At 47.2% G+C, this 22,168-nt stretch overlaps 1 protein-coding gene across 1 annotated transcript; it reads left to right on the top strand.

Annotated features, from left to right (window-relative positions):
* Nucleotides 1–13,669: 13,669 nt before the first annotated feature.
* On the top strand, nucleotides 13,670–16,258 carry LOC123105222 (phenylalanine ammonia-lyase-like). The gene is made up of 2 exons (XM_044527246.1): nucleotides 13,670–14,167; nucleotides 14,293–16,258. The coding sequence occupies exons 1-2, from the start codon at nucleotides 13,791–13,793 to the stop codon at nucleotides 16,037–16,039; spliced, it is 2,124 nt and encodes a 707-aa protein (XP_044383181.1). The 5' UTR covers nucleotides 13,670–13,790; the 3' UTR covers nucleotides 16,040–16,258.
* The last annotated feature ends 5,910 nt before the right edge of the window (nucleotides 16,259–22,168 follow it).

The raw sequence follows: 22,168 nt of genomic DNA, 5'->3' as shown, positions 1-22,168 counted from the left end.
CCATTAGTATTTAGTAATGGCGCACCACATGTACAGTGCGCCATTAGTGTCCATCCCATCTATAGCCCTTTTCCTATTAGTGTGCATTAAACCATAGGTGGCAATAGAGCCAAGTGATTAGGCCCAACTTAGAATTCTCCTCAACATCGATAAACCCTAGATGATAAACCCAACGTAGGTGGCAATAGAGCCAAGTGATTAGTGCCAAGTGATTAGGCCCAACCTAGGGTGCCTCGGCATCGATAAACCCTAAATGATGAAAACTTAACTTAGCATTTAGGGTGCCTCGGCGTCGACAAACCCTAAACGATGAAACCTTGGCTTTTAGGGTGTCTCGGTGTCGATGAGAACCTAAATGATGTACACTTAGGCTTTTAGGATGCCTCGGCATCGACAAACCCTAAATGATAAAAGCTTAGTTTTTAGGATGCCTCGGTGTCGACAAACCCTAAATAATGAGACCATGATCTTGTTCCTTGACAATAACCAACTTTTTGACCAAACTTTTTTCCTATTTAGAGCGAAACATGGCCCACAACGATGAGGCCAGCGGTTCGGGCGGCAAGCAATTCTGGGAGCTGTCCCAGGAGTTGGAGAAAGAACATCACCGCTATGAGGACGCCGCGGAAGACACCGATCCTGACTACACAACACCTAGTGGCGTCGGGGATGACACCACTGATGGCGCCGCCGAGGATGCCACCACTGATGATGGCGGCGCACACACAGATGGCAGCCAACCGAAGAGGCAACAGAAGGACCGGTGCCCGAGCGTGCTCGGCACCATCAGGGAGGAATTTACTGAAGTGGACTCCGACGGGAATCCGACGGCGCCCAAACAAGTAGTCAAGGGGTACTCGGTTCAGCTCGGGTGCATTCTCCGGAGCATCGTCTCGATCAACACCGAGAACCTAAGGCATAAGGACCATGGGAATTTGCGCAGCCTCCTCTTCACGAAGCTGCACGAACGATACAAGTTCCCCGCTGAGTTTGCAAACACACGCCTCTCAGGGAATAAAGTGAACAGTACCGCCCTCACGAGGATGAGCACGACCCTGTCTACATGGAGAAGCACGGTGAAGGCAATGATTGACAAAGGTGGTAGTTATGATAAGATCAAGGCGAAATATCCTTTGATGAGCGAAGATGAGTACAAGGAGTTCAAGATCAAGTGCGAGAGCAGCGCAACCTCCAAATCAAGTCAGTGGGGGAAAGAAATGCGGAAGTTGAACTTAGGGGTCCACCAACTCGGTCCCGGCGGTTACAGAGTGGCGGAGCCTATATGGGACAAGGAGGACACGGAGCGTGCCGAGCAAGGCCTACCGCCCCGCTTCGGGAAATACCGTGACAAGTAGACCAGGAACTTTCTCAGGGCCCGGTACAAGGAGGACCCGGTAACAAAGGAGCTTACCACGGATCCGAAGATCAGGGCGCTCGAGCTTGTTCTGGTAAGGAATACACCCCCGCGTAATTAGCTCCATATGTTTGCATTCTAATTAATCCCCAATATTTCTAAATGGTTCATGTTCCTTCCGCAGGACACTGAAAGCAGTAGCGCAGGGTCGTCTCAGAGCTCCCCTTTCGACACCCCTTTAAACAGGGCGTTGAACGTAATGAAAAACAAGGATAAGCTCAGTAAGCCGACGTCAGCAGGTCATGTGGCGGGCAAAGGCTTGTCCACAAAATGGTCGTCATACTATACCGCTGGTGGGCGAAAGGAGAAAAAGACCAGCTCGGAAAGCCAGTCGCGCGAGGTTGAAGCACTCAAGGCACAAGTGGCGCAGATTCCGGAGCTTGTCCAAGAGCAAGTGGAACAACAACTGGGAACGAAGCTCAATGCCATGGTGCCTACGTTGATTCATGGGCTGACGACGTGGATTGCGGGAGGACAATAGGGGCCTCCCCCGGTTCCCAGCTTCACGGCCAGCAACTCGCACAGTGTGCAGGCGGCGCCATTGGTGTCTCCATAGGCGCCATTGGTGTCTCCGGCGGAGGCGGTATTCATGTCTCCGGCGTTGGCACGGGCATTGGAACTTAATGCACCCGGGTGTACGCCGGCGGGCACCTCGCCAGCAAGCGGCCCCTCCGTCAGTTGCACGCCCGCCGTTGGCGGTGCCTCGACATTAGCCGAGCTCGACGGCATCACGGTAACTAAGCCTCTCGGCCGATGACTTCATCTCCTTGCCTTTGACTGGGCATCCCTGACGCCCTACATGTTTTCGCAGGGCGCCACCGACGTTCCTTGCACTCTTCTACACTTCATGGGCGGCGTGTTGGTCGATGTCGCCAAGGGCAGAATCGTTCAACCGGGCAACCCCATGTTCCACGGTAATCCGATGCCACCCACAGTGTATAGGGTTGAAGTGGTTTGGGTGCTGCCAGGCTGCGACAAGCTGTTACCTCCGATTCGACCCGCTGGGGCCGACGAAGAAGATGAGATGACCCTTAGCGCCTGCGTAAGCTGGCCCCTGCTTTGGCCGAAGAGCCAGATTCGTTTGGGGGCGAGGGACACCACCCCACAGACAAGACCGCCATTCGTGCCAGCGCCAAGCCATGGCAAGAACGCTGCAACGCTACCGGACCTGCCGGACATCCCTATGCCGGACATCCCTATGGCACAGGATCCAGACATGCATATGGCACAGGATCCGGACGACGACGACAACGACGACGGTACATTTACCAACGTCGATAAGTACTTTGCCGAACATGGGTATGCTGACGAGTTCTGCGGGCCTCTTTCTCAAGAACCCAACCAAGACGACCGCGATCTAGCTGGCACGGCGGAGAAATCCAATTGCAACAGGCGTCGTCTGGCGTTCAGTTCTTAGGAGACGCCTCCAGCTCCCGCCTTCACCGAGCCTCAGATAGCTGAGGTGCGAAATATTATCAGCCCCAACACGCTCAAGAAGGCGGTCTATGAGCAGAACTCGGTCCCATTACAAGAGATCAAGAAGAAGGGACGGAAACGAAAGACTAACAAGGGCGCCGGTGCGAGCCAGCCGGCACCGAGTTCGATCCATGCACAGGACGGGCCACCTTCACCTAAGGATATCTCGAGGAGGGTGCATGTGGCGGGTAGGGCGATGCTACCGACAAATATGCTCAATGCTGCAACCGGTGCTATGCGGAGTCTGCACGACAGTGTTCTTTCTTTGGAGAAGCGGCGTCTCAGAGAGAATGATGTGGCATACCCGGTTTTCGTGGCCAAGGTGCCAGAGAGCAAGGGCTTTATGGATGGCGACATCGGGGGTACGATCGTCCTGCGGTTTGATGACATCTTTGCTATGTTTAACCTTCATTCGTTGCACTACACCTTCGTTCGGCTATTTTCACTGAGTATGGAGATGCGGATCATTAGAGATAAGACCCCGGACATCGTGATAGTCGACCCCTTCTACATGCGTTCCAAGCACTTGAGCAGCGCTGGGGACCGCCAAGTCGCGATTTCACACCTCGAAGGCGTCATTCTGGCAAACCCAGATAAGGATAACTTCCTTGTGGCTTACTTTCCCGAGTAAGTCATCCCTTAACCGCCCCGTAACATATGATTTCTTAGATTTCGATCGTTCTTTTTTTTCTAACATTCCGTGTTCTGTGCAGTGACACACATTGCACACTCATCCTCTTAAGCCCGAAATATTCCATGGCCACGTATTTCGACCCGAACCGTAACTCCAAGATAGACTACACAAATATCAAGAAAGTTCTTGTTGATGTTCTCCCCGGCTACGCCAAATCTGGAGGCACCTTCACCAGGGCAGTTCGTAAGTACGGCAAGCACATGTTCTCACACAATGCGAAGTTCTGCTGCATCAAGCAGCCGCCTGGCAGTCAGAAGGATGCCTACTACGTCCTCCATCACATGCTTGCGATCGTAAGGGACCATCATCACCTTCTGCCACCAGATAATGTCAAAGATTGGGCCGCGAGCTTGCCGGCAATCCAGGACGCGGACCTCAGGCAAGAATTCTTTCGCATCCAGTCGGAGTTTGCAGACATCATCCATCAAGATGTCCTTCATACCTCGGGGCAGTTCTTCCTCAGATATCAACCGTCCAACAGTGAGATAGACGGAACGCTACAAATGCAGGCTGACAACGACCGCGATTTCATGACCATCACGACAGACGGCGGCTTCATCCACGCTCCTGTCTGATGAGTCGAGTCGAAAGTAGTGATGTGTAGTTCTGAAACATTGATTGACTTATGTTGTAATTAAACTTTAATGAATTCGTATGTCTCTTTGGTTTGGACAGTCGTTCAACTTAGATGTAATCGATGCTATTTATTAGTAGGACCATGAATCGTGCTATTAATGTCTTGCTTTTCTCTTTCGATCCTTTTGTTGCATACTTACATATTGCTTATGTATTGTCTATTGTTTGGCTTGTGCATAGAGATGCCGTCGTATGTCGTGTACAAGGGTAATGTTCCCGGAGTCTACGACGACTGGGAGGAGTGTCGGAGACAGGTTCACCGTTTTAGCGGTAACAGTTACAAAGGGTACACCACTAGGGCGGAGGCCGAATTTAGATACGCACGCTATCTAGCGGGAGAGAGGAGGGAGCGTTGAAGGAACCGGATGAAGACCAGTTTGATCGCGATGATGCTCATCATGATGACCGCAGCTCTCTTCTATGTGATGATAGTTTAGATGATCGATATCGACTTGTAATGTGAAGACAAACTCGATACTCGCGGTCTTGAGACTTGTAATGTTTTATCTTTGTTCGGTCTTTTGAATTCGAAGACTAATATGATGAATTGTATTCGGAGACTAATCTTCTATTGTATTCGATGAATCTGCTGTTGTTGTGTGCTGCTGTCTATATTCTGTCCAATAATATATTTTGTAACCTGTGCAAAAATCAGAAAAGTAAAAAAAACCCTAATATTCATACTAATGGCGCATCACCTCAAGGTGCGCCATTAGTATGCCAAAGGATACTAATGACGCATCACTACAGAGTGCGCCATTAGTGTGACAAAGCACATGGTTACGTATGCCCCCCTGGGAGGCATACTAATGGCGCATTTTATTCCATACTAATGACGCACTGCGTGGTACGACATTAGTATACCAGATACTAATGGCACACCAGTGATGCGCCATTAGTAAAAAATACTAGTGGCGTGATACTAATGGCGCACACAGTGCGCCATTAGTAGACAAAACTGATGCATCATTAGTAGCCATTTTCCTAGTAGTGTTGTGGGCCCTTTGCATGCGACTACTTGATCATGTGGACCGGGAAAAAAAATCAAAAGGCCAGATGTATGCCGTTACGGTTGGATGGCGTCCTTCTGCATCCGTGTTCGTGGACTGGCCATCTCCTGTCCGCGGACGGATGCCGAAGGTTTTTATGTGTTGCAGTTGGAGGTGCCCTTATCTGCTAATGATTCATGGACAATACTTTCACGTTCACTAGTATTTTGTGTGGTGCGACCAACCCCACATATTCTATTTAAACTTAAGCCTGCACACGACGAGGGATACTCCGGTTTGCACGTGGTCTGGTCATAGCGGGCTGCATGCATGCCACCGCTTGAAAGATACATTCACACTTTTGTAGTGCGCACTTGACTTGGCAGGCATGACTGCCCTCAGTGGAGACGATTTCTTGGTCAGTCATCTGCGTGCACATCGTCAACGCAACCACAAGCATGCGACAGAAAATTTCAGGCCAACACTAGTTTAAATAACCAAACCATTTTTGCTACCTTTCCAACAGAAAATTTGGAAGCAAACATTTGACTTGGAGGATATCATGTTTTTGCATATTTGGAATATACATGGTCACAATATACTACCATAATTTTCTAGGAAGCAAATAATATGACTTAGGTGGTGCTCCTTCACAAAGCTGCAAAACAGAGGTATTTTCTTACAAAGATTAAGAAATAAAAAAAATTGGTCAAGGGATGCTTGGGCTTGACATATATCATAGATTATAGTTTGGAAAAGATTTTACTAGTTAAGCTCATGCTCCTTTGGAAATTGAAAAATTGGCTAACCATTTGTTGAATTAAATTCAGAGAGAGAAATCCAAAGCAAAAAAGAAAAGGCAAATCAAAATCCAGAAGAAAGAAAAACAGAGTCAAATTTGTGAAACTTGGTCTTTGAGAGCTGAAATACTTACTGAATGGCATTCACCACCAACTATGAAATTGGCGCCGCCACAACCAACCGCGAGACCACCCCGTGCCACAACTGCGAGTTGTGTCATGGACCACCACCGCCAAAGTGATGCCATCGCCCGGAGGAGCCCGTGCAACGCCACAATGCCGGACCACACTACCACGTCAGATCCGAGAGGGATCCACGCACCGGCCACACGCCCGATGCACCTCGAGCAGCCGCCAAGCCGCCGGCAACACCGCGCCGCATCATCCCACGCCCAGATTGACTGCAAAACAAAATCGATGCTCCAAAATACTACTTTTGAAAGTAATTTGGAGCACTGATTCTTTTACACGCCTTCCACGAATGTGATCTAATGATGAAAATTTGCAAACACTTAGAACATTTGTCAACGTTTACCACAGAAAAAAAATTATTTTTTTGATTTTTTTTAAATTTACTGTTCACAGGAGCTCATTTGAGCTTCAGCTCGGAATGGTACTTTCAGCCATAGACCAATTACTTAGCTTGGTTTGCCACTTCAACTGTTGAACTCGTCCTGCAAATGCTTCTTCACGTGTCTCACCAACCCACCAAGGGAATCCGTATGTTTGGTAAAATTCTCAGCACACACTCATGCCTCTATATCTCTGACCAATGTTAGAAGTTCCTGTAAAGAAATCGACCACTAATAATAGCCCGAGTTGTTGCAATCATGGACAAAGTCAAGTATCAACCTGCTCACAAAACAAGTCGAATATATCAGACCATGCACGCCCGTTTGGTGCGCTCAATATTTCTGATAGACTGAACCTTAACTTATCAATATTTCCGATGACATGTATGTATGACTGTATGTATGTGATGCGAATGAAGCAATTTCCAGGAAATCATTTCCATGCTACATTTTGGGTTAATAAAATTCCTTTTTATATCGAGGAAAAAAGGGAAATGATTTCCACCGAGACCGAGCCATGTATAAACATGCTTGCGATCACGATGGCGATGTTCAAGCGGATGTTCAAGAGGATGGCAGCCGTTTTTCTGGGGAATCTTGTCCACTGAGCAGAGTCAAGTGTGCACCAAGAAGTGAGACTCTATCTTTCACACGGTGACACGAAGAAACAAGTAAATGCTGCTTTCCTTTTCTTTGGATGAAGCTCTTCCCACTAGTAGAAAACAGGGCTTTCGTTCGGGACAGATAAGTCCATTAGTCCCGGTTCAGTCATGAACCGGGACTAATATGAGCATTGGTCCCGGTTCATGCGGTAAAGGCATTAGTCCTGGTTTAAATGGGACCTTTAGTTCCGGTTGGTGCCACGAACCGGGACTAAAGGGTGCGATGCCCATTAGTACCGGTTCGTGTCACGAACCGGTACTAATGGGGTTTTAAGGCATTAGTACTGGTTCGTGGCACGAACCGGTACTAAAGGTCCCATTTTCAAACTCTATCCCCAGATCGCCTTTTCAGTTTTGTAAAAAGCAAAAGAAAATGATAAAAACTTCAAAAATTAAAATCCTTCGAGATGTAGTTATGTTACTACATCTACTAGTTAGGAAAATTTAAAAACTTAAATTTGGACATGTTTTGCAAAAAGTGTAGGGAAAATGTAAAACGGCTATAACTTTTGCATACTATGTAAAAAAAACGTATAATATATCAAAATGTTCAGCATGAAAATCCGCATCGGATTTTGACCACCTACAGCCTGTTTGCAAATTTTTAGAATCCTCGAATTCTAAAAGGAAAAAAAGTTATGCTCAAATTTTATTTTATTTTAATTTTTTTTTGTTAAATCTGGTCAAACTATGGTCAAACTACTTATTCAAGAATATTAATGTTACTAAATAATTATGTCAGTTTTTTTGAATTTTGGTCAAATCTGGTCAAATTATGGTCAAACTGTGGTCAAACTACTTATTCAAGAAATATTAGTGTTACTAAATAATTATTTCTGTTTTTTGAATTTTGGTCAAATCTGGTCAAACTATGGTCAAACTATGGTCAAACTACTTATTCAAGAAATATTAGTGTTACTAAATAATTATTGTCTTTTAGAACAATAGTTTCAAACTCAAACAGTGAAATGTGTGACTTCATGCTCAAGCTAAATTCCTGAGGGTTAATAGGATTGACATCTTAATATTGTCAGAAAAACAACAAGTGCAGACTTGGAAATGAGGGAGAATAGACCCGGAAGTTAAGCGTGCTCAGGCTGGAGTAGTGAGAGGATGGGTGACCGTCCGGGAAGTTAGATGATTTGGAATGATGAAGGTGATTAGAGATTAGAGGTTAAATTGAGCAGTGATGAGAGGTGATTAGAGATTATAGATTAAAATAATTCAGAAATTTGAAAATAAAAAAAATTCAAAAAAAATTCAAAAAAAAATCATAAAATTCCCTTTAGTGCCGGTTGGTGTTATCAACTGGGACTAAAGGTGGACCTCCAGGCAGCGGCCACGTGGACGGCCTTTAGTCCCTGTTCGTGTAAGAACCGGAACTAAAGGGGAAGGCTTTAGTAACGACCCTTTAGTCCCGGTTCCAGAACCGGGACTAAAGGCCCTTATGAATCGGGACAATAGACCCTTTTTTTACTAGTGTCCAATAGATCACGGAGGGAACAAAATGAGTACACGACTGACTGACCATGAAAAAAACATGCGGGATTGAGGTCTGAGGGTGGATCGTCTCATTTTAAGACAACTGTTCGTGAAACACGAGGGTAATCGTCTGCCCTACTTGCATTAGAAAATGTTGGAGTGCAAGCTAGAGTTTAAATAGATATATGCGGAGTAGATATATGCAGGGTTCGCCGCACCCGTAAAAAAATACTACTCCCTCCGTCACATAATATAAAAGCGTTTTTGACATTGATATTGTAGTGTAAGCTTACGGACCACTGGCTGATAGTAACAGCTCCCATTTCGCAAAAAAATAAAATAAAACATAGTAACAGCTCCAGTTGGCGTTATCCATGACAGAACCCTACTCGCTTTGGAGAACAAAACCTAGCTTAAGTTTAAACAGAACCCCACACAATAATGCAAATGCAAATGCATGCATGCATGATTACCGATTAACAACAGTACAACACTTGGTAATCTCTCTTCCCCCGCACCAACCATCTTCTTCCGCGAAATAAGTCCAGTCAAACCCACCCTCCAAGTCCACACCAACCCACCACCCACACCCACCCTACCCAGCTGCTGCTGCCTACTTAATGGAATAAGTTCTTTTACCGGAACCGGTAGGTGTGACATCCACCGTTGACGTTGTTTTGGAGATTCGAGCCATTTTTTGATGTATAAGAAATGGAATTGAAATACACAGAATACATGTGGGTCCTTTGCATGCTAGCTTTTGTCAGGAGAGAGAAAAAATGTTCATAGAAGACGGGTTGCATGCATGTTAAAATATCTCCCATCTCGCCATCAAAAGACTTCCATTTAATTTCATTGTGAAATTTTGGGTGATAGATATCTTTCGAGTGAAAACTCCAATTTTGAATATTTTTATATATTTGAATTCAAAACGAGAAGACCTTCAAAATAAGATCGATTATGAATACATTTGAACTAGTTTCAATTTCACAGATTTCAAAAACACATTTCACTCTAATTGGAAAACAAATTCCACTCATCTCCAAAAATCATTTCAGTCAATTCAAAATAACAATTCACTCATTTAAAAAAATACAAACTCACTCATTTCAATTGACAGATTTCATGTATTTTCTAAATATATTTCATTCATATATTTAAGACGATTTCATTCCTTCCAGAAACCGATTTACTTGTTTCATATAACATTCACTTCTTTAAAAAATATGCATGTTTAAAAACTGACTTCACTCATTTAAAAATATAATTTCACTCAAAAACTAACTTCACTCACTTCATTCATTTATGAATATAATTTCACTCATTCCAAAAACTTGCTTCAATCATTAAGAGACCGATTTCACTCGTTTTGCAAGAACAATTATTTCAATCATTTGAAAATTTTGATTTCAATAATTTCAAAAACCAATTTCAATTAATTCTAAAAAGCATTCGCTTCATTAAACATATTTCACTCATATTGAGTTTCAAACATTGAAATAGATAGTTTCACAGGACAATGGATTTTTTTTCATTTGTCTTATTTCCCATATTCGCTAATTTCAGAAAACGCATTTCACTCACTCAATTAAAATACTATATTTCAACTTGTTTCAAAAAACTGATTAACCTAATTACAAATGATATATTTCTGTCATTTCACTAATTTTAGAAAAACACATTACAGCCACTAAATTGAAATAACGATTTCACTTGTTTCAAAGATAGATTTCACTTATTTTTAAATTGATTGCAAATAATCAGCTTAATATTTTTTTTAAATAACTAGTTTCACATTTTTTTAATAACAAGTTTCACATATTTTGCACTGAAATATGTTCAATACATGAAAAACAAAAACAAAAAAAACATTTCAAAAAAATTGGTTTCAGTCAATTCAAAGAACTTAATTCACTTTATTTCAGAAAACTGATTTCACTCGTTTGAAAGGTTGAAATTTAATCATGTTTAAATGTATTTAAGATTGATCTTGTTTTAAAGGTCTTGGCGCCAGGTGTTCAGATATATAAAATATTTCTAAAATGGGATTATAGTTTTCAAGATATGAATGAATGAAATTGATAAAGAGACAATATAAGGCAGGATTAGAGTTGTGTGGAGAGACAGAAAAGTTACTGCATGCATGCGTACCTTACACTGGGAAAAGTTTTATTCTATTGTTGACAGGAACCCACTCAGCTGACACAGATTGGACTATTAACGGAGATACATGAGATAGGCCGAGTCACGTGCTCTATTTTCTTGCGTCCTCACATGCTAAGGGTTCAGTGTTAATTGTGCCATCCACCATGTGCTTGTGTGTTCAACTATGTGCATTCCTCTGCTAATCATGCGCTTGTCTACTATAATATAACATGTGTGGTATTGTCGATAACTGGAACGTTTCAAACAAGCGTGGTGCCTGCTTCCACAATGCATAAACTACTGCTACTATAGGAAATCTTAAAAAACAGCGACGGTCTTTGCTTTGACAAAGTATATATGTGGGCCAGTGACTCCATAGCCAGTGGGGTTCTGCATGCTCTGGACAACGGGAGTTGTTATCTGCTAATGATTCATGGACAATGCTTTCACTTTCACTAGCTCTCTCAATTTACAGGGCGTGTGCGTACCCCTAAATCGTCAATTTGACCAACTTAATACAAGTTGTATATTACAAAAAATATAACAATATAAACTTCAGATGTTCTATTTTCATAAGATATAATTTTTGTTTTATATAGTTTATACTAGGGTGATCAAATTGACAACCTAGGTATACGCGTAGGACTTGTAAACTGAGACGGAGGGAGTACTATTTTGTGTGGTGCGACGAACCCCGCATATTCTATTTGAACTTAAAGCTTGCACATGACGAGGGACATTCACAGCGGGCTGCATGCATGCCACCGTGTGAAAGATACATTCACACTTTCATAGTGCGCACTTGACTTGGCAGACATGACTGTCCTCAGTCGAGACGATTTCTTGGTCAGTCATCCGCGGGCACATCGTTAACGCGACCACAAGCACATGGGACACAAAATTTCAGGCCAACACTCTAAGTTTAAATAACCAAACCATTTTTTGCTAGCTTTCCGACAGAAAATCTGGAAGCAAACATTTGACTTGGAGGATATCATGTTTTTGCATATTTGAAATATACATGATCACAATATACTACCATAATTTTCTAGGAAGCAAATAATCTGACTTAGATGGCGCTCCTTTACAAAGGTGCAAAACAGAGGGATTTTCTTAAAAAGAATAAGAAATATAAAAACTTAGCTTGGGCTTGGAATATATCGTAGAGTTAAGCTCATGCTCATTTGGAAATTGAAAAATTGGCTAACCATTTTCTTCAATTAAATTCATAGAGAAATCCAAAGAAAAAAAAGGCAAATGAAAATCCAGAAAAAAAATACAGGGTCAAATTTGTGAAATTTGGTCTGTGAGAGCTGAAATACCTACTGAATGACATTCACCACCACATATCAGATCGGCGCCGGCACGACCAGCTGCGAGACCACCCCGGGCCACCGCCGTGAGCTGTGTCATGGAGGGATCCACGCAGCCACCACATGCCCGACACACCCCGAGCAGCCGCCAAGCCACCGGCAACACCGCGCCGCATCGCCCCACAGCCAGGTTGACGGCAAAACAAAATCGATGCTCCGAAAATACTACTTTCAAAAGTAATTTGGAGCACTGAATTTTTTGACATGCCTTCCACGAATGTGATCTACTGATGAAAATTTGTAAATACTTAGAACATTTGCAAAAGTTCACCATAATTTTTTTTTAATTTTACTGTTCACATGAGCTCATTTGAGGTCGAGCTCAAAAGGGTACTTTCGGCCATAGACAATTACTTAGCTTGGTTTGCCACTTCAACAGTTGAACTCGTCCTGCAAATGCTTCTTCACGCGTCTCACCAACCCACCAAGGGAATCCGTATGGTTGGTAAAATTCTCAGCACACACTCATGCCTCTATATCTCTGACCAATTTTAGAAGTTCCTGTAAAGAAATCGACCACTAATAATCGCCCGAGTTGTTGGCAATCATGGACAAAGTCAAGTATCAACCTGCAAACAGAACAAGTAAAATATCAGACCATGCACGCCCGTTTGGTGCGCGCAATATTTCCGATAGACAGAACCATAACTTAATCAAAAACCTGACATGTATGTATGGTTGTATGTATGCGATGCAAATGAAGCAATTTTCAGGAAATCATTTCCATGCTACATTTTGGGTTAAAAATCGCCTTTTATCAAAGAAAAAAGGGAAATCATTTCCACCAAGCCACTATGCTTGCGACTGCGCTCACGATGGCGATGTTCAAGCGGATGTTGAGGATGGCAGCCATTTTTCTGGGGAATCTTGTCCACTAGAGGCAAGGTTGCCTCTATACACTGGAGATGCTCTGAGGAGAGTCAAGTGTGCACCAAGAAGTGAGACCGGTGACACCAAGAAACAAGTAAATGCTGATTTCCTTTTCTTTGGATGAAGCTTCCAACAGATCACTGAGGGAACAAAATGAGTACACGACTGACTGACCATCTAGCCGGACTGAGGTCTGAGGCTGGATCGTCTCATTTTAAGACAACTGTTCGTGAAATACGAGGGTAGTCGTCGCACCCACACAAAAATACTACTGTAGTGAAAGCTTAGGGACAACTGGCAGATAGTAACAGCTCCCGTTGGCAGAACCCTAGCTTAAGTTTAAACAGAACCCCACACAATAATGCAGATGCATGCATGCATGCATGATTACCGATTAACAACAGTACACACAGTTGGTAATGTCTCTTCCCCCGCACCAACCATCTTCTTCCCTGGAATAAGTCCAGTCAAACCCACCCTCCAAGTCCACACCAACCCACCACCCACACCCACCCTACCCAGCTGCTGCTGCCTACTTAACGCCTCCTCCCCCTCCATTCATCTCCAAGAAGAGCCGCCCTCACCTTCATCTCCAATTTGAGCTCTCTTCAGCGCAAGTCCATCTACACCTGCCCGGTCTCCAGCTTACTCGTTTTAGAGCTTACTTGCATATCTCGATGGAGTTCGAGAACGCCAATGGCTTGTGCGTCGCTCAGCCGGCGCGGGCCGACCCGCTGAACTGGGGGAAGGCGGCGGAGGAGCTGTCGGGGAGCCATTTGGACGGGGTGAAGCGGATGGTGGAGGAGTACCGTAGGCCGGTGGTGACCATGGAGGGCGCCAGCCTGACCATTGCCATGGTTGCCGCTGTGGCCGCCGGCAGCGACACCAGGGTGGAGCTCGATGAGTCCGCCCGTGGCCGTGTCAAGGAGAGCAGTGACTGGGTCATGAACAGCATGGCCAACGGCACAGACAGCTATGGCGTCACCACTGGCTTCGGCGCCACCTCTCACAGGAGGACCAAGGAGGGTGGAGCTCTCCAGCGTGAGCTCATCAGGTACGTACCAATTGAATTAAATGACCAATATATTAGTAGGAGTAGTAGTTTATTTCACTTGTTGATCATCTGTACCTCTGAGTTCTGGAAACCTTATTATTTTCTTGCACTTCTTGTCTGTTCAGATTTCTTAATGCCGGAGTCTTCGGCACCGGTGGCCACGACCACGTTCTGCCCGCCGCAGCGACGAGGGCAGCGATGCTTGTCCGTGTCAACACTCTGCTCCAGGGGTACTCAGGCATCCGCTTTGAGATCCTTGAGACGGTCGCTGCGCTTCTCAACGCCAACGTGACACCATGCCTGCCGCTCCGGGGCACAATCACCGCCTCCGGCGACCTCGTCCCGCTTTCCTATATCGCGGGCCTGGTGACCGGTCGGGCAAACTCCGTGGCCACTGCTCCGGACGGCAGCAAGGTCAACGCAGCGGAGGCGTTCAAGATCGCCGGCATCCAGCATGGCTTCTTTGAGCTGCAGCCCAAGGAAGGGCTTGCCATGGTGAACGGCACGGCAGTGGGCTCCGGGCTTGCGTCCATGGTGCTTTTTGAGGCTAACATCCTCAGCCTCCTTGCCGAGGTTCTATCTGCTGTGTTCTGCGAGGTCATGAACGGCAAGCCGGAGTACACCGACCACTTAACCCACAAACTGAAGCACCACCCCGGGCAGATCGAGGCCGCCGCCATCATGGAGCACATCCTTGAAGGAAGCTCCTACATGGCACTCGCAAAGAAGCTCGGCGAGCTTGACCCGTTGATGAAACCAAAGCAAGATAGGTATGCACTCCGAACATCGCCGCAATGGCTTGGCCCCCAGATAGAGGTGATACGCGCTGCCACCAAGTCAATCGAGCGGGAGATCAACTCCGTCAACGACAACCCACTCATCGACGTCTCCCGCGGCAAGGCCATCCACGGCGGGAACTTCCAGGGCACACCAATCGGCGTGTCCATGGACAACACAAGGCTCGCCATTGCTGCGATTGGCAAGCTCATGTTTGCGCAGTTCTCAGAGCTGGTAAATGACTTCTACAACAACGGTCTGCCTTCCAACCTCTCTGGCGGGCGCAACCCGAGTTTGGACTATGGGTTCAAGGGTGCTGAGATTGCCATGGCCTCATACTGCTCCGAGCTTCAGTTCTTAGGCAACCCGGTGACCAACCATGTCCAGAGCGCTGAGCAACACAACCAAGATGTCAACTCTCTTGGTCTCATCTCCTCCAGGAAGACTGCCGAGGCCATTGACATACTCAAGCTCATGTCCTCTACATTCATGGTCGCCTTGTGCCAGGCCATCGACCTCCGTCATCTCGAGGAGAATATCAAGGATGCCGTCAAGAGCTGTGTGAAGATGGCAGCCAGGAAGACACTCAGCACCAACCACAATGGACATCTCCACAACGCACGCTTCTGCGAGAAGGACTTACTGCTCACGATCGACCGTGAGGCGGTGTTCGCGTATGCAGATGACCCTTGCAGCTCCAACTACCCACTGATGCAAAAGATGCGTGCAGTTCTCGTCGAGCACGCCTTGGCCAACGGTGAGGCCGAGCGCGATGTGGAGACGTCGGTGTTTGCCAAGCTTGCCGCGTTCGAGCAGGAGCTCCGTGCAGTTCTACCAAGGGAGGTCGAGGCTGCACGGACCTTAGTGGAGAACGGCACCGCTGCGCAACAGAACCGTATCTCCGAATGCCGGTCGTACCCACTCTACCGGTTTGTGCGCAAGGAGCTTGGGACTGAGTACTTGACTGGAGAGAAGACGCGGTCTCCTGGGGAAGAGGTGGACAAGGTGTTCGTCGCCATGAACCAGGGCAAGCACATCGACGCGCTGCTTGAGTGCCTCAAAGAGTGGAACGGTGAGCCCTTGCCTATCTGCTGAACAGAGGATCAAGAAACTGAAGAGAAGACAGTGTGCTTCAGATTTCAGAAGGCTATGGATCTTCTTAGCTGAAGTGATAGTATTTTTTTCAATTGTTTGGTAAATTGGAACATTCTTACAGAGCTGCCATGTTCTTGCCAAAAACTGCAACTGCCTGACTTGTACAACTTATATGATGTAAGCTAAAAGAGTACAGTGTATGATAAAAAAATTGTGATACTTATAGCGGTCCTTTTTTTAGATCAATCGTCTGGTGCAGACAACACCGAACATCTACCGCCATAAGGTGTGAGGAAGGAGGACATGATGCCTACAAATTAAGTCACTGTTCTGTGGTCTTTCTGTAGTTGCTATTTATATCAAAATGATGCGATGCCTTCTATGCATTCTTATTCTATTTCAGTTTTCTGTTGACCGATTCTAGTCTGACATGTAATGGAAGCAGGATTGTAAAATGTGTTGGTTTGGTTTTACGCCTCTAATGCAGATGACTTGTCTCTCTCTGTCAGGGCCGGCCCTGACATTCAAGAGGCCCTTGTGCAAATTGAGAAAATGGGCCCTTATACACTACTATATAATAGACAAAAAAACCTTCCAAGCCTATCATATAGAAGGAAATTCATATAAAAGTAAAAATTTCATTAGCAAATATGGTGTTAATACACCACGGTCCACAGATATATCAGATGATCATAGGATTAGGATACACGCTCCAACAACCTAGAAGTCTTGTCTTAACTCTTAGCTAAATAAATATGTGACATTGTTCTCAAATTCTTGATCCAATTCGCAGAAGCTACAATTCCAATCTAGCAGTCCAACCACAAACGTGCATCAGCAAATTTCAGGAGCCACCTGAAAAATACACAAAAAAGAAGTGAATGGCATACAATACTCAAGAAAAACGACACCTTCAAGCATTTTTGGATGCAAAATCACTAATAATAGTGTCAAGATCAATCTTATCCAAAATATCTTTCTGAATAAAGCACATGGCCAAGCCATTCAATCTCTCCTGTGAAATGGTTGATCTCAAATAGTTCGTGATTTTAGTTTCGAAAAAGGAACAGTTAAAAGGAGAGAGAAGACCTGAATTCTTGTCTTTTGAATCCTGTTCTTGGTCTCTTGGAGCAAATAGAAGAAATCCAACGCTGCTCCACATTGCTCTAGAATGCCACAGCTGGCCCTGGAATCAAGCAGGTCAAACATCATCACATCAATTCATCATAAGCAGAAAAATAGACAAGGGAAAAAATTACGAGGAACGGCCTGGACTTCACGTCTCCACTCTCCACCCTGGACAGTCGGACCACGTCCCTAATGATCGATGGCCAGTCTGCCGGCTGCTACTCTCCGTGTTCCTGCCAGGGCACAGGGTGTGTCTCCGCTGGCCGGCTCGCCTCTCTGGATCCATTCGCCGGGGCCCTTGGAGTACACTGGAGTGTGATACTTCATTGATTAGCTTGGGGAGTTGGGGTCATGGCCTCATAGGGACTTGGGGCAATCAATTGGATTTGGCGAAGAGGAGGATGATGAGAACGAGAGGGAGACGGTGAGTTGGCGGCTGGCGGCGTGTTTCTCGGACTGGGAGAGAACGGGATTGTTGACTTTGTTCGTGCGTGAGCTGCTCGCTTCTTAATGGGCTGGGCTGTTTCTGTTTGTCTTGCGTACAATTTTTCTTTCTATGAATATATTGTATATTGTATACATGCACAGGGCACGGGCCCCTGCTCGTGCTGGGCCCTAGGCCGTCGCACTCGCCGCCATGGCCCAGGGCCGGCCCTGCTCTCTGTCCCTGAATGGTTATAAGTCTAGACGGATATAGCCTGGCGCCTTTTTCTCTTTACGTTTTGTAAACCTTGTAAGAAAATGAAATTCCATTATAGGAGATCTTTCACAGTATCCTTAAATGAAATCGGCCAAAGTACTTAAATCCAAATAATCTATTCCATTTATGCTAATTAGAAAAATAATGCAATCCCTGTTTTGATGTTTTCTTAAGATTATCACATACTCCATGCATAGATAAACTATTTCTAACAACATGTTTATAATCAGATGAAACTGGAAGGAACTGAAAATGCTATCCTATATATGTTCCCCGAATTCACCACTTTTGCTTCAGGGAGTTGTACGTGTGAACAAGAATCAATGATGGGTATCGCATGGTCAATGTTGCTTTTCACATGCGAGTATTAAAATAAGATATTTGTAGTTCTTACCTGAAATTGCTGAGAGAGGGCTCGAAAACTTCCCATGATATTTCCCAAGTCTCTGGATGTCTCCTTTGGATTTTCTCTACATTCTGATGAGCCAAAGGCTCCATGAACATCTCACCATAGGTGGACTTGTATCGAAAAAGGCTTTCGCCCCGCTTTATAAATAAAGCAAACCGCCAAAGAGCACACATACATAGTCAAGTCCACACACACACCCAGGTCTCACGACAGAGTACATAGGTTCTGTTGAGGGCACAACTCAACAAGCCCAGAAAAAAAACAGAACACGCCGGACGAAGACAGCGCCTAGTCTGGTTCCGGAGGAGGCGGCGACAGGCGGACGGCCATCGAGCGGAGGTCGGCGATGAAGGATGAGATGGCGTCGCGATCCAGGGGGCGGCTAAGCGGCGGCCAAAGCTGCAAGAAACCCGAGAGTTTGAAAAGAGCGTCAGTAGCCCGTCGAAGAAGAGTGCGCTGAATCACAAGCTTATTGCGGACAGTCCAGAGGGTCCAGGCGAGAACCCCAATCTCAAGCCACCTAATGTGGCGAGAAGTCACGGGGGGACATCTGGAGTTCGGCAAATAGGTGCGGGAAGTTGGTGTGGCACCAATTTCCACCGACCGCTTTGCGAAAGCAGCTCCAAAGGAACTGTGCGGAAACGCAGGAGAAGAAAATGTGGTTCGAGTCTTTGGGGACACCATAGAGCGGGTAGATGCCAGTGCCCGGGCCATTTCGCTTGCGCACCTCCACCCCGGACGGGACCCGACCGCGAATCCATTGCCACATGAAGACAGGGGCAAGCGGATGGACCAAACCATCGATAGGGGGAGGGGGGCGGAAGATGGGGCGATGGCCAGGTATAGTGACTTGGTGGAGAATTGACCCGAAGGTTCAAGGCGCCAGAGCACCAGGTCCGGGCCACCATCCACCATTGGCTCATGGAGAGCAACACGGTCATGCAACTCATGCCAGGCGGCGGATTCCAAGGGACCAAAAGGCCGGCGGAAGGCAAGGCGCCCTAAGTCAAGAAGGGCCCTATCAACAGAAATCACAGGATCGACGGAGATAGAGAAGAGGCAGGGAAAGCGAGCCGCAAAGGGAGTGTCCCCAGCCCAGCGATCAAACCAGAAGAGTGTCGATACTCCGGATCCCACCGAAATGGAGGTCCCGATGCGGAGGATCGAGAGAAGCTGGACAATCGACTGCCAGAACTGAGACCCGCCAGACTTCTGGCAGAACGCGAGGGGCTGGCCGCGCAAGTATTTGTTCCGGATTATGTCAAGCCAGAGGCCACCGTGACCCTGCCAGATGCGCCGGAGCCAACGGGAGAGAAGGGCGATATTCATCCGTTTAGAGCACATGATGCCCAGGCCACCTTGCTCCCTGGGCTTGCAGATGTCAGGCCAGCTGACCATATGGTACTTCTTCCTGTCATTGTCGCCCGCCCAGTAAAAGCAAGACTGGATCTTGGCGATCTCCAGGTGAAGGGTCTCGTGGAGACTGTAGAAGCTCATGAGAAACAAGAGGAGGCTCGAGAGGGAGGAGTTGATGAGAATAGTCCGGGCCGCCTTGGACAGCCACCTCCCCTGCCAGGGCTCTATGCGCGTTTGGAGCTTCGCCACGGAGGGGCGCAAGTCCGCGACGGTGAGCCGGGAGTCACTAATGGGCGTCCCCAGGTAAGTAGTGTGGAAGGAGCCCAGGCGGCAATTAAGTCTATTAGCAATGGCCAAAGACTCTGAGGGGGAGTACCCCATCACCATAACATTACTCTTGTCGAAGTTGATCTTGAGGCCTGACATCTGTTGGAAGCATAGAAGGAGGAACTTGAGGTTGGAGATGTCCGTCTCCGAGCCTTCAACAATGATGATAGTGTCGTCAGCATACTGGAGGATGGAGATCCCGGAACCACCGACAAGGTGGGGAGTAATCCCACGAATATGGCCAGCGGCTTTCGGCGTTATCAAGAATGGAGGCAAGCGCGTCCACGACCATATTGAACAAGAACGGGGAGAAGGGGTCGCCTTGTCGAACCCCACAAAGCGTGGGGAAGAAAGGGCCCATCTCACCGTTGATGTTCACGGCCGTGCGACCGCAAGAGACCATTTGCATGACTCTAGTAACCACCGGTCGTCGAAGCCCTTCCGAAGAAGGACCTCCCGGAGGAAGGACCAGCTAACCGTATCATAGGCCTTGTGGAAGTCAATCTTCAGAAAAACCGCCTTGAGGTGTTTGACGCGGACCTCATGGAGGACTTCATGGAGAACAAGGACCCCATCAAGAATGTAACGGCCCTTAATGAAGGCCGACTGGTTGGGGTGAGTCACACGGTCTGCCAGCAGGGTCACCCTATTGGCGTACCCTTTGGCCAGGATCCGGAAGATCACATTAATAACCGTGATCGGGCGAAACTGGCGGATGTCGGACGCCCCAGGGACCTTGGGAATGAGAGAGATGATCCCGTAATTGAGACGCCCGAGATCAATGGAGCCAACGTAGAACTCGTCGAAGATGGCCATGACCTCCGGTTTAATCATGTTCCAGAAGGTCTGGAAAAATTTAACCGGGAGGCCATCCGGGCCCGGCGTCGAGGATGGGTTCATGCCCTTGATGGCATCCCAGACCTCATGCTCGGAGAAGGGGGCCATAAGGGCCGCGTTCTCCAAGGCATACACCAACTGGGGACCCGACTAGCAATCGGGGGCGAGAGAGATGTCACCTCTAAGAGCGGCAGAGAATAAGGATCTATAGAAACCGTCGACCTGGGCCCGGATGTCGCGAGGGTCCTGGAGGAGAGTCTCACCATCCCACAAGAGAGGGATGGTGTTGCGTCTACGGCGACCGTTGGCGATGGCCTGGAAGTATGCCGTATTCGCGTCGCCTTTCAAGACCCATTTCTGGGCACCACGGAGGCGCCAATAGGCCTCCTCATCGGTGTAGATCACGGAGAGCTGGTCTTCCAGGTCATAACGGGAGAGCCACTCGTCCGAAGAAAGACCCATCATGTCAGCACGCAAGTCAAGGGCTTGGATCGCGGATAACAACGCCTTCTTGCGCTCCCGGAGGTCGTGACCCAGATTAGCGCTCCATCCCTTCATGAACTGCCACCCATGTTTCATGCAGAAGTGCCACGAGTCAATGGCCGAAGGGGGGCGGGGTGGGGGTGGGCGCGAGCCTCGATCCACCGAGTGCCCACGGCCTCGATAAACCCGGTCTGGGAGAGCCAGAAGGTCTCAAACCAGAATTGAGGGGTGACTGGCGGACGCTCGTTAGCAGAGGAGAGGAGAAGGGGCACATGATCCGAGCCAATCCTCGTGATGGCGCGAAGGGAGGCTAAGGGGCAGTGGATGTCCCAATCCGGGGACACTAGGACCTGGTCCAGGACAGACTGGGTTGGGGAGGCTTGCCGGTTGGTCCAGGTGAACCTGGCACCAATACTATCGATCTCCCGAAGACCGAGATCAGCAATGAAGTCATTGAACATTTGCATCCGCTCAAAGCAGACATTATCATTGCTCTTGTCTTCCGCCATGCATAGGAGGTTAAAATTGCCTCCCACCACCACCGGAAGGGAGACAGCAGAGATCTTCCGGTGGAGGTCCTCTAGGAAGGCCGCCGACCGACTATGGTCAGCAGGCCCGTAGACGATGATGACCTCCCACTTGAAGTTTAGAGATCTCTCGAACATCTCCATGCTAACAAAGAACTCCCCTTGATCCATGCTACCCACCTCAAAGGTGGCATCCTTCACGCCTAAGAGGATGCCACCCGAGTGACAGCGCTCCCACTAGAAGGGAGCCAATGCCACGCAAAGAGGTGGGAGCTCAGACGGTGAAGCTCAAGGAGCGAGAATTTGAGACGCATGGTTTCTTGAAAGGCAACTATGTCAATGTGATCCTCCCGCATGTACTC

The sequence above is a fragment of the Triticum aestivum genome, chromosome 1B (genome assembly GCF_018294505.1).
Source record: "Triticum aestivum cultivar Chinese Spring chromosome 1B, IWGSC CS RefSeq v2.1, whole genome shotgun sequence".
Lineage (NCBI taxonomy): Eukaryota > Viridiplantae > Streptophyta > Magnoliopsida > Poales > Poaceae > Triticum > Triticum aestivum.
Note: the sequence above shows the minus strand (reverse complement) of the source record. Positions and strands in the feature narration are given on the sequence as shown.